Source organism: Aethalodelphis obliquidens, unplaced genomic scaffold, assembly GCF_003676395.1.
Source record: "Aethalodelphis obliquidens isolate GAN/ISIS:26980383/991018 unplaced genomic scaffold, ASM367639v1 scaffold10, whole genome shotgun sequence".
NCBI lineage: Eukaryota > Metazoa > Chordata > Mammalia > Artiodactyla > Delphinidae > Aethalodelphis > Aethalodelphis obliquidens.
In genome coordinates this window covers 35,609,997-35,623,741 of record NW_020837954.1, presented here as the reverse complement: position 1 = coordinate 35,623,741, position 13,745 = coordinate 35,609,997, and the positions used below count along the sequence as shown (strand labels likewise).

The following is a 13,745-nucleotide window of genomic DNA, read 5'->3' as shown; positions in this document are numbered from 1 at the left end:
TACAGGGCTAGGTGGTTTTGATAGATGCCTTATAGCCCCTGCTGTCTGGATGATGATAACCCAACAATGAAATATTTGCCTAGTTTGGGGTGAGGGCCACCCCCTCCCCTGGGCTTGTGCAGAAGTGTCCACTGTGGCACCTGTCACTGCACAGCTTGCCTCTCGCATCAAATTCTCAACCTTATAAATCCCCCAGTCCACAGGGCATGGCCCAGTGTGTAGCTTATAATCATGCTCAACAAATAACTGGTGAATGGGGGAATTTTTACCTTCAAGGTTCTTTCACACTGGCTCATTTCCCCCACTCAACTCTGTGCCTCCAGCACAGGGCCCAGGGCCGGCACAGAGAAACAGGGGTGTAATAATACCTATCCTTATGCTTTATGGTGCAGGATTCCTCTGACCTCCTGTGGCTTCTGTCTCCCAGGATTTCAGAAACACTCTATTCAGAGCTTAAGAAAAAAGAGGGATTTGAACAGAGATGAGACATGATCTGGCTTATGTTTTAAAAGGCTCTTTCTGGCCCCAGTGTTGGGAATAGTCTATAGAGGGCAACGACGGAAGCAGGGAGACGACTAGGAGGCCATTTCAGTAATGCAGCCGAAGTCAAGCTCTGCTTAGATTTTCAAGATAGAGCCAGTAGGATTTCAGGTGCAAAGGAGAGAAGTCACAAGTGACTTTTAAGATTTTTGACCTGAGCAATTAAATGCACGAGATTGCCTTTAATCAAGATGGAAAGACTGCAGGTAAAATAGATTTAGTGAGGCAAAAATCAGGATTTCGAGTCTGGAGATATGAATTTTGAGACATCTATTAAAAATGTAAGTGGCTGGATCTCCCATCAGCGCACTCTGGCCTTTCTGGCTCCTTTCCCCTTCCTCAGACAAGTCAAGCTCTTTCCCACCTCCTGATGTCTGCATATGCCAGCCCCTCTGTCTGGAATCCCCGTCCTCCACATGGCACCCAGTCTGGCTCCCTCGATTCCTTGAGTTCTCTCGTATCACCACCTGAAAGATACTTTCTCTGACCTTCTAAAGCAGCAGCAGCCTCTGCCTCTCTCTCTTTACCTACCCCAGTTTGTCTTTTGTCACCCTCCTCCACCACACTGTATGCTCCATGAGGGCATCACCTGTTTTGTTCTTTCCTGCATCCCCTCTGCCTATACGGCACCTGACATATAATTGGTACTCAGCAAACATTTTGGAATGGATGACTTATTTGTCCAAGAGCCCAAGATAGTTACCCGATCTTTTATGTGATTTTTAAAAGGAGATCCTCACACTGGATGACATATAACCCATGGGAAGAGAGGGTTACCCATCTTGTAGATATAAAAGCTGTGCTGTATTATTTTGCAATCTGAGGGACACAGAGGACGGGGCATGTGGGAGAAGCCCAGTCATATAAATGGAAGGTCTTAGAAGTGGCTGGAGTTCAGGGCTTCCTATGCAGCCTACGTAGGCATACCTGTTAAGGACCTCACCTTGAAAGTCCCATCATCTCTGAGATGCATCATGATGCATGCTGGGGTCAGGGCAGGGGGATGGGTGGTAGGACCACTTATCAACTAACGAGAAGGCCAAAAAACCTCTCCCAGTTTCCCCGTGCCCTCCTTCACAATGCTGCTGTCATTTCCTAAAATGGACAGAGAACACATCCATCAGGTTACAGCGACTATGGGCACACACAAAAAAAGAAAACCCATTGTACTGTGAAATGCAGATCATGTCTCAGAAGGATGAGGAGAGCCAAATGGAAAATTAAATTAAGGTGTTTGAATTCACGGGCTGAATGTACTAAATCAAGGGCTGACGATTCCAGATCCTCAAACGTAGTGCGTCATTAGCGGCACCATTTAACATACTCACAATGATATTACTTCTTGGCTCCAGAACCAGAGTCACTTTCATTTCCCCTTCTTGGTGCAGGTGGCTGAGATAGAAGAGCCTCTCGCCCATCATTCTCTCCCAGGTCATCTTGCGGGTGGCGTACAGGCGGAAGCGGACAGCACAAGCAGCCACATCTCTGGGCTCCAGCTTGGCGAAGGTGACTTTCTCCTTGAAGACGGGGTTGGGCCCTCTCTGTATGTTCGTCCTGCCCCTCTGTTTCTTACTGGGCAGCAGCACGACATGCACTTGCCAGGAGTTGATGCCACTTCGGTCCTTATCTGGGAGGCCCTGTGCTCTTACGATGGTCACTGTGAGCTTCTGGCTGGCAGCTCTATATTCGAAGATGACATCCAGGCCACCACATTTTGAGATGGGCTCCGGGACCCCAGATGGCACTTGAAAATTGGTTGCATCCTGTTCCTGTTGCAGACAGAGGGAAAGATTAGGAATGGAGCAATGCCTAATACATCGTGGAAAGATGGTGCCCCTCTGTGCCTCTTCAGAACCTCATTCTTTTGGACTGTTACCATATATCCCTAAACATTAGAAAGGTCTGTTTCCTGGTCTCTCTCTCCACTGGACTGTGAATCCTTTGAGGGTACAGCACTGGGCACATGGTAAGCCTTCATGAATGCTTTTGGAATGAATGAACAAAGCTTTTATATTTTGCAAAGTGCTTTCCTCTACACTGCCTCTCAAAAAAACACAATTGACCACTATCATTGAAACCAACTGAGATACTAAGTCTAAAACTAGTCAATTATGCACCTGCCAAAAGGTAACTTCCTCAAGTGCCCAGGAGAAACGGTTCAGCCTGGGCCTGTGCTCTCTGAGCCAGGACCTCCTGCAGATAAGGATCCTAATGGGGGTCACAGACAGGTGATCCTTCAGTAGATTTTCAATCTACGTGGCAGAAAATGTTCAGGACAGAGCTTCTCAAACATCCGAGTGGACTTGAATCATCTGGGAATTCTGATTCAGTAGGACTGGGGTCAGGCCTGAGATTCTGCATTTCTCAGGCCACAAGGATGTCTCAGCTGGACTCAAATCACTCTTGGAATAGCAAGTGTTTAAACCCTGGAGACAGAACACCTGGGTTGAAATCATAACTCTACAATTGACTAGCTTTTTGGCCATGGCCAAACAGTCCAGTTGCTCTGTACTCCAGCTGAAAAATGAGCATCAAGGTACCTGCTTGATAGAGTGTTGTTGTGAGATTTTAATAGATGTGGGGAAATACCCGGCTCAGACCAGCCTCCATAGGTATCTATTCCCATCGCTGGACTGATACTACTTATTTTCAAACACGGCCCCTCATTATGAAATACACTTTTAGACAGCAGTTCACCTCAGCCAGTCAGATCCGATGACCTCCCTGAGAAAACTGAGCTGAACTACATTTACTTTACTATAATGAACCACCCTCTAACAAACTATTACTAATGTCAACATAATTTGATTTTTTTCCTCTGAAGGCATGCCTCTTACTCATAACTAAACTTTGGTTTGATTCTTATTGTAAATCAGAAGCAGTTCTTCTTTATGTAACCGAACACCAACTTTGCTAATTCAAAGAACTCTTTGTTTTTAAAAATATAATGATACACTTCAAAAATGCATGTTCATCAATGAAACTTTCCCATAGATCTAGGTGAAAAAGTGCATGGTTCTCTGGAATGAGACGTGCTTAGGAATCCCAGGTCCATCACTTACAACCTTTAGGACATTGGGCAAATTATTTAATCCTTCTCACTTTCTGTTTTCCTCAACAGCAAAAGGGGGATGATACCTACTTTATAAGGTTGCTGTGAAAATTAAAGGACTTGACACATAGTAGACATCTAATAATTGCCCTCTCTTTTAAGATTCACATTAATCTACCACGAAAATTTAGGCTTCTTGCAAAATAAGGGAAGCTTTTTACATCCTTTCCTCTGAGCATGCATTCATGTGCGAGTGTTTCTATTCAGAGGTACTTAGTTTCAAGTGATAAAAGTGGTTGCTATAGAGACTTCTGAATACAACTGACTAGTGTAGATATAATATTAGAAGCAAGTCTCCAAGGAGTTAGGCTAACTCAAAAACCAAGTCACAGTCTTCCGTTCAAACTCCCATCTATTTTAGCCTACCTTTGGTCATCTCCATATTGCTTGCTGGACCATAAGTAGTTACAGCTAACATCCACTAAGCCCTCCCTTATGCCAGGTACCACACTAAACCCTTTATGGACTGTAAAAGCCCACTCTTATGCACTTCAGAACTTCTTGGCCTCCCCTCCTGTTCCATTTTCCCCTACAGGCTGTCTGGGCTCTAAGTGGCTTCTCCCTGGCACAATGCAACAAAGTCTTGCCTCCCTCCCCTGCAAGGTAACTCTCAGCTCCCACCACAGGCCTCTCCTTTGATGTAAAGGCTTGGAAATTTACAGAATCCTGCTTGGCACTCATGTATATAAAGTCCAGAGTTGGGGGGTGGGGTGGTGGTGTTAATGCCCCATGCAGTAAATTTTTCTCCCCTTGGACAGATGTCCTGAGACTAGTTTATACAGCTTCTTAGGGTATGGTTTCACAAGAGCAAGCCATGAGTCACAATTAGTGGTAGCCAACTCCATTAGACATTCTCATACCGGCTCTACCTTCCCTGCCTCACTCTCCTCGTCCTTCACTCTTGTTGCCGGGAATTGCATGTCCTAACAAAGTAGGCTCTGCTTTTGGGAAATCCAGCTAAGAAACATCTTTTTTTTTTTTTTTTTTTTTTTGTGGTACGCGGGCTTCTCACTGTTGTGGCCTCTCCCGTTGCGGAGCACAGGCTCCGGACGCGCAGGCTCAGCGGCCATGGCTTACGGGCCCAGCCCCTCCGTGGCATGTGGGATCTTCCCGGACCAGGGCGTGAACCCGTGTCCCCTGCATCGGCAGGCGGACTCTCAACCACTGCGCCACCAGGGAAGCCCCAGAAACATCTTTTTAGACATTCATATTAACCTAATGAGGTAGGTATTTCAATATCTTCATTTTATGGGAGAGGAAACTAAGGCTTAGAATGGCTAAATAACTTAACTCCTTGCCCCCAGTATCATATGCCCAGCCAGAATTACCCAGGATTCACCAGTATTAATGCTCAAAGTCCCAAGCTTTACGGGGAACCATGATGTTTACCTTCTTCCCCCACAAACCTTTCACCCTAGCTATTTATAAGTATAGTAAGTGTGTGAGATGAAGAGGGGATAAGATGGACACATCTTATTGGAAGTTGGAAACTTCCAACTTACTGGAAGTTGGGAGCTGGAAACACACACTACTTTGAATTTCATATCCTTTTAGGCCCCTGCTCTTGATATTAACTAACAGTTCCTAGTTTTGTCATCAACTTCAATGCCAAGGTTAAAATATCCTAGTTAATAAGCATCTTCCCACTTATCTATCAGGCTCTCTGTTCAGATAAGTGCTCACTCCATCTGCAGGTTTGTGGTGAAGTCCTGGGGAAAGGGTCTTAAATAACTGTCCTACGAAACTTGAATCTGACGCCACTCCAGGCAATGGCCAGGCTCTGGATGGGGACAGTCCAAGCTGTGGTCCGTGAAAACTGGGCTTTGTGGCCCCTTCCTGGGCTGATCTGAGACCAAGATTTGTGAAGGCTGATATTTTTATAGCAATTAATTATTTCAACACACTCTACCTATCACCAGGCAACTAAAGGCGCTCCTCTTGTGGGTACTGTTAATACCACTAATCCATCTGACCTTCCTGCGAGGCAAAAATCTCTTCATTTTTATCCCCATTTGGCAGATTTTAATTAACTTCTCAAGGCCAATCAGTTAATCAGTGGAAAGCGGAGATGAAAAGTGGGACAGCTGCCTCTCTGTGCACTCAAAATCACCAGCCACCCTCCCATCGTCTTCCCTGCCAAGCCTTAGGTCTGCAGGAAAAAGTCGACAGCCGTTTCCGGCAGAGAAGAGCAGGGCTTGCAAACCCATCAGCCTAACAGGTAGTCACACTGCATGACCAGTTAGTTCCCTTCTGAGGCAAAATAAATGATTCCTTTAGCTCTCGTATCCTGGGTTTTTCTTTACGATGGGAATACTTGTGTCACATTGTCAAAACCCATGAAGATATAAAGATTTTCTATCAAACCGAAAGGCTTTCTGTTTTAGCAAGATAGTGTTAATGTCATCTGTGTGGCCCAAAGTAAACAGACCCACAGTGTGTTCCCGATGCCAGATACGCAGGGGAAGACAGGCTTCTTAATACAGCTAAGAGGCAAATAAATCAATTCTTAAAAGGCGAGCTAAGCCTGCAACGCAGGCATTTACGGGAACTGCCTCCGAGCTGCATCTGAGGTTCTACTGTAGGAGCACCAAATTACAGTTTTTGTCTCAAAATAGATAGGAGGTTGAATGGAGCACACAGAGATGTCTGGGTATTTTTGGAGTCTGAGAACATTTAGTGCCCTCAACACCAAATCTTCTACTAAAGCTCCATGAGGCAGGTAAATGGGAGGTTACCTGGAGAAAGCGATTCCAAGGCTAATGGTACAGTTATCAAGGGGAGAGACTGTCAATAGGCAGGTAAACAGTTCCGTTTTGTTGTTGTGGCGAGAGAGCCAAAAAGAATAGTATTTTTAAACATTAAATGTTAGTGTGTGGGATGTGATATGACTCTTGGCAGTAAACTGGTAGGGAAGCACAATTTTTTTTACAAAACGTATAAGGTTGATAGCTTTGAGGGTCTCTGTATGAAGGTTTGCTTTTAACCAGCCACAAGCCACCTATCTGTGTGGCCACTTCCGGTCCTCAGCAGTAACACAACACCCAGGCACACATGCACCTGTGCCATCTCCTTAGGCGCTCTCTACATGCCCCAGTGCCTTAGCAGTCAGGCTTTGAAACATAACTATCTGTGATTATTTTTCTTCTCCTTGATTTGGAGAAGCATTTGAGCATTTGGTGTTTATGACAGTCCAGGTCCTAATAAGAGATGCGTCCTGTTTCTTTTCTCAGTCAGACTTATACTAACAAAATCCATCCACCCTTCTCCTTCCTCTGTTCGCACAAATTAAAAGTTTCATAGAGTTACGTGACTTATTTCATCAAAATTAATTTCAAAGTAGGTACTAGACACCACTATTTAATATCTCTTAATGTCACAGAATCATAATCAGAGGGGTCTAGCTAATAAAGAATAACCATAAGTGCCTGTAAGGTAAAACAATGTTTGTAAATTCTTATCACGGTGCCTGACACATAGTAATTGCTCAAAAATGGTAGTTTCTATCATCGTCACCTCCAGTCATACTTCTGGGTGTTTAGGCATATTCGAGAGTAAGTTTCAATTGAAAAAGAAATTTAGACGACGTGTCTTTTATCAGAGATTTATCCAAAAAGCAAAGTCAATGGCCAGAGGATCATGATAGACTAATGCCATCGCCTAGATCTTCAATTCAGTTCGGAGCTAACAAATATGTTCATACTGTAAGATCTTCCTCATGATATCTTGTATAATCTCATTTGCAGGGGCATTGTATTTTAGTTTCATTTTCGAATAATTCTCACATGCAAAGAATCATAACTCAAGATTTGGTGTAAATAAAAATAAACTCCATTTAATTGAAACCACGAAGGAAATAATCCAGTCTCCCTAAAGAACTGAAAACCCGTTATATATATAAAAAAGAAGCCTGATGGCTGCTGGGTTCATTCTGCCACCATGCTTCTTTTTATTCTTCCATTTTGATAGATTCCACTTATATATGATTCTTTTATTGGCACACATAAGGGCTGGGCCTTGGTCATCTGAACAAAAAATATATTTCCATTAAAGGCTCTTAAGATGTTTGTTCTTCAAAGCAATGCTTCCTTCTTTTGGAGAAAGTTTTTCTTGAGGGATGGAGGAGGGGAGAAAGAAGCGGGGGGGGGGGAAGGAAAATGGGGAAGGGAGAGGGGAGGGTAAGGAGAACGACCAACCAGAGAGCACACAATACTCGAGCAAGAAAAAAATGGAAAACAAACAACTTGCCTCTGGACTCCACACGGAGGAGCTGTCAGTGGCATAGGAATCTTCAAATCTCCGGTTATTAAAAGCTGTCTCCATCTCCAAGCTGCCCTGTGTGGACTGCCGGCTGAGGCTGCGGACCACGCGGGTCTCTTGGGGAGATGTGCCATGGTGCCTGGTGTCCCCCACCTCACGAGGGGACTGTGAGTGGGCAGAGATGGGGTCATCTTCGCCATAAGACAGATTCTCAGAATAAGTCAGTTGGCTGGCTCCATCCAAACCTAAATTTACAAAAAGGAAACTCTTTCAAATATATTATCATGTTTCACCTTTTTATCTAGAGAAAATGAGCAGTAGCAACTACACCAGTCAAGTCTGCAAAAACAAACTCACTAAACAACACCTGCAGAAACATACTTTCATCTATATGGTAGATAAATTTGGTCCATAAAATCGAAACCCATTAGTTCATTATGTAGGGTACAAGAAGGTTTAATGCTTTATAATAATATGAGTATAAAGGATGAGTATTATGTGGATAAAATAAACACATTAGCATTTGGTTGGAGCTAATGACCACAGGACCTTCGGGATGAATCTAGAAAGCAAGAATGGTAATCAGCTATAGAGATCATATGTTTTCCTGGCTTTACCATTCTTCCGTCTCTCTTCCACGTTCGCCATATCACCCTCTGCTCAAAAGGCTTCAGTGGTTCTCTCAAGCAAAAAGTTCTCTACTTACTCCATGGAAAGAACACTGGACCTGGATTCATATGATCTGAGTTTAAATCCTAGCTCTGCATTAAGAACCTGAACAACATTTGAACTGCCTTAACCTTTGTTTTCTTATCTATAAAATGATGATAAAAGCCATCAGAGAGTCATTGTGGACACATGAAATAATATCTGCCTGGCAACCACCAGCCCTCCCATAAATTTTAGCCTTGCTGACCTGTCTGGCCTCAACCAACCCAGCAAATCCCATTTGCTATACTACCTCCCAACTCACAGACACCTGTGGTCTCACAGGTCCATGAAAATGTTAGCTGTGTATTTTGGTTCACAGCGGTCCTCAAGCCCTCCCTCCTGTCCTTTCCTCCTGTCCATCCAAAGCCCCAACAACTCCTGAATCTTCCCTGACTCCTTCAGGCTCAGTGTCTTTCTCAGGCTTCGTGTCATCCTATTCTCTTTCTCTTCATCCCCTTCCTCTTCCTCAGTGTCCAGGTTACCCTCAGATAATAAGGAAAAACTGACAGGGTCTCCCTAAGCAACAGCTTTCACCCTAACTTGCTTCCACATCCAGAAAGTAGACAACGATGTCGTATCTCTTGGGCCTCTACTCTTCTCCAGTGGGCCCCATCCCAGGATGATAGAAAATTAGAGATATAGACAGGATTAGTGAGGATGACAAAGTATATATGGTAAATTCAGCTCTTATTTACACACTGTATGATAGCAATTGCTCCCATAGTTGGTCTTAAAATCCGAGCTAAAACATAACGTCCTTGAAGGCGCTAAGCCACATCTGTATACTGCATAGTCTTTATCTACCACTGGGTTTTACTAAATCTCAAATAACTTTAAATGCTAGGCAGATAAAAAATATTTGAAACAGTCAGGTGTGCAGCAATATCGAGTGGTGGTGACAGTGGTTTAGCAGACAATATATGACCCACCTACAATAAACACCCAAATTTTAAAATACGTTATCACCCTATGCAGACCATATAAAAACATCTTTGGGAAGACTTGGTTTTCAGGGCACAACTTCAGACTCCTGATTTGGGATTTTGCCAAACCATGGCAAGCCATTGAGATGTTCCCCATCTGCCCTGTTATTCTTAATAACTCATTTCAGGCCTCTTGGAAGCTCTGTCATAGGGCACCTAACATCTTTACATTCACATTTTCCGTTATTTGGCAAACGCCCTTAAAAATGGCCACAGAAAATGACAGAACGAGGGGTATTCCATATGCAAAAACCCCATAACACAAAGCAGAATTTTCTCTCAGGCTCTAATTAGCCCATCCATTCCTCACACACACGAACACTAAAATGTCCTATTAAACAGTGGGTCATTCATCAACGTGTGTAGCACCCAGCAGGATCTCAGCACAAAATCTAACTTTGCCAAGAAATTACCCCCATAAAATTGTCTCATGACTTCAACTCCTACGGTGATAATACTTAGATCAGTAATAATGGAATTTTCAAAAGCTACATTAAAGCCTTGAAAAGCTATTCATAACTGAAAAACATAAGAACTATATTAATGTAACAAACCATTTTCCTTGACAGACAAGCAAGGAACGAATTAGAAAGGCAAATCTGGGGGACAAGTCAAGTTGCAAGGAGGGGTAAGGGGAAAGGTGATTCACTGTTACATAAAGCAGTCTTCCTGTGCTTTAAGTTAAAGAAGGTCATGTCACCTTAAACACATATGGAAAAGTAATTGCCTGTCGAGAAATGTATCCTGGCTTCTTAGAAATTACAGGGCATAAGTATGTCACATCAACCATATTTATTTTAGTAGAGGAACATTTTTAGTTCATATCCCATTTTGATGGAGTGTAAACCTATTATCCAATTACTTTCTTTCTACTCCCAGACCCCTCCCTCCATCACCCATATACCAATACTTTTGCTAACCATCTGTGATCGTCAGTTTTACGTGTCAACTTGGCTATAGGCCTCAATTATTCAATCAAACAGTAATTTAGGAGTTACTGTGAAGGCGTGTTGTAGGTGTAATTAAAGCCCTTAAGCAACTGACTTTCCGTAGAGGGGATTATACTACATAATCAGTCCATTGAAAGGCCTTAAGAGGAGAACTTAGGCATCCCTGGAGGAGAAGCAATTTCATCTATGGACTGAAGCTTCATCTCCTTCCTGAGAGTTTCAGCCTATCCTTCCCAGCAGCCTGTCCTGTGGATTTCAGAGCTGCGTATTCCAGTGGCCGACACAGCCCCTACAATCGCGTAAGTCACTTCTTTGCAATAAATCTCTTGAAATATAATATCTATCTATCTATCTATCTATCTATCTCACCCTGAAATCCCCTTCATATCTGATTGATACAATCTTGCTTGATACACCATCCTAAACAAAAGTGGGCACAGATTCTGGGGATGATTGACCTATTTTAAATGACACCAGGAAGGTAATGACTAGCTTCTATGAAACACCCTAAGAACTAAATATTTCACAAGCAAAAATAAGGCTTTGCTCAAAACAAACAAACAAAAAGCCCAATGAGTGGGCTATTATTCTGCAGCCCACCTTTCGTGCGTAAAGACCTCAGGCACAACTTCTGATTCAGATCACTTGGCTCAAACCCTCTTTGACATTATCAGGAATACAGGGACAATGAATGCACAATAACACTAAATCAGATATGTGGGACAGGAGAGAACTTGCCTGGAATATGAAGATTTTTTACGTGGGTTTGGACCTTGAATTTCACGGGTCCAACATTTTGAATGCATTTTTTAAGTGAAACAATTGTCTACAATTAAATTTGATCTTAGAAAATTGTGTTTAAGGTAGAGGGAAAAATAACTAAATAGATAAGAGAATAGGCACCAAAAAACAGATCCTCTCTGGGGTTCATGCTTAATCTTTTCCTTATTCTTTACTGCCGATGCAAATTCATTGATCTAAAGATGAACAAAAAAAAGGACACAGAAAAAAAAATCATGCAATAAAAATTCTATTAACATTTCCATGGCATTTGATAACCTAAAATTTAGCACACAGTTAATCATCCCTATGAAAATCCTGATGATTTTCTCCCGAATCTACAGGTAATTCATTGAATGTAGTGGACATTTTCCTCCATCCGATAGAGAAAAATTTAGCCTTTCTATCACCATCTGTCAAAAACTTCAGAACTGCACCAGTTATGACAAAAGTTGTTGCTAATTCCAGGAAGGGTGAGGGCTAGAGTGTTTGTGAGAACTCTCAGAACAGCAGCCATTTGTATAAATCAAAATCTAGACACTTGGGCTTCTGGGAAATGGGGCCATTAGCTTTAGAATTAAACAAGCTACTGTAGGGGATCAGCTGCTATTAACTTTCATTAGCTAACATTTGCCGTCTCAGTGGAGAGAGAGGAATGCTGTGATGTAACAGCAGAGAAAGAGAAAACAGGGGAGGGGGTGAGGAGATGACAGAGGGCCATTAGCTACTGCTACTGTGCTTTGGTTACATCGGGAGTTCATCTCCTGGCTTACCTGGGGCTAAAAAGGAGAGCAGTAAAATGTTACGTAGGCCCATGCCAATAAGTAAAATTACATGATGGTCAGCAAATTATTATATTCCTGCTGAAAAATAGGGTTCTTTTTATTAATTTTCCTCTTTTCCCCCTGCTCATCCACATCACCAAATCAGAAATTTCTCCTCTGTTACCTTCTCTCAATTCTGCACTCTCCTTTTTGTCTTTTTATTACTAAGTGTTGAAAAACAAGGAAGATCAACTATGCCCCCACTGGTTGGACGGACCACAGGTCCAGTGGAAAGAAGAAGATTAGAGAACCCAGGTCATTTAGACCAGGTCACTACAGTGGACAGTATGACATTTTCTCTGGCTTTTTACCAAATACACTTCACAGACCCTTCCCTGTTCCAACGTCCTGTGCCTATTCAGGGTTCTGGACATAAAGGAGTTGGAGAGATGCCTGACCTTCGCTGGGGAAAGCACTAAGAAATATCATACTGTTCTTTTCCTAGGTTCTTCTGTGTGCATGGTGGGGAGGCAGAAGGACCCTTGACAAGGCCCACCCGCAGTCACAGGCTGTGCTCACCCTACCTCTGAGTGTCCTCCTCTCCCTTTGTGAAAGGTAAACTTACGATGAAGATGGGGGCTGGCGTAAAACCTGCTCTGACCCGTGAATTCTCACACGGGCTGGGGTCCAGAAACTACAGGGAATGAGGGACGGTGTGCCAGGCATGTGTTGTTTGAAAAAGGTTATTTAATATTATTATAACACATATTTTTATTTGGAAGATAAAACACACCTACTGTTTTAATATTACAAACTATCGAAAGTAAGGCTTCAAAAATCTGAGGTTACATAGATATATGGAAAATAGACTCTACGTTTCCAAATGGGAGGAAAGGCACAGAAGTGCAATGTCAGCAGACAGCTATGTAAAATTTCTGTCCTCGTCAGAAGGCAACAAGATTTTACAAAGCTTGGTAAATACCGTTATAGTCGTTAGTGTTCAAACTGTACAAAGCAGTAACCTACAAGAAAGGAAGGGATCCCACAAGTGGGGGTCAAGACTTTGGCACGTCTGATCCTTTCTCTCTGCAACGAGGCTGCTTGTGAGGTTTGAAGCAGCCCTTTTGCCCTGTCCCAGCCTCTGGGTCCTGCCCTATTTTTCTTTCTCCTCTCTGGACTCTTAGATGCAAGTGCAGTGACTCAAAAACGTTCTTACCATTAGACATCCCGGGTCTAGATAAAGGAAAGGTTTGATGCAAAGAATACCTTTGCAGGCAGACACTTCTGTGCTGGCCTCTTCGTGGGTGGAAAGCCAGCGGCTGGGTTTTGGTTTATGCTCCAGTCCTGTCTGCTTTCCTTTCTCAGATGCTCCCGAGCGGAAACTCTGGGACCGGGGCACAGAAATCTCAAATTGTTTGATAACCTCCTCGTCGCTGTCAGAAGATGTGGGCAGCTTCTCATCAACTCCAAAGGTGTTAACTGGAAGCAAACAAGAGCAATGAGTCTCCTGCGGGGCCCATGAGAAAACAGAGATAGATAATCCAGAGAGATAGAAGAACATGGCCAATCAGTCTGGATCAAAGCAGACTGAACCTGGGTAGAAAGAATTCAAAGCACTTTTTTTTTTTTTTTTTTTTTTTTTTTTTGG

At 43.1% G+C, this 13,745-nt stretch overlaps 1 protein-coding gene across 1 annotated transcript in view; it reads right to left on the bottom strand.

Moving 5' to 3' along the window:
* SYT16 (synaptotagmin 16) overlaps window positions 1-13,745 on the bottom strand; it is a 122,474-nt gene that overhangs the window by 22,582 nt on the left and 86,147 nt on the right. The window contains exons 2-4 of the mRNA XM_027111762.1: window positions 13,364-13,576; window positions 7,898-8,154; window positions 1,869-2,309 (exon numbers count right to left, since the gene is read on the bottom strand). Coding sequence (XP_026967563.1) covers window positions 1,869-2,309; window positions 7,898-8,154; window positions 13,364-13,576 — 911 coding nt within the window. The remainder of the gene's footprint in view (window positions 1-1,868; window positions 2,310-7,897; window positions 8,155-13,363; window positions 13,577-13,745) is intronic.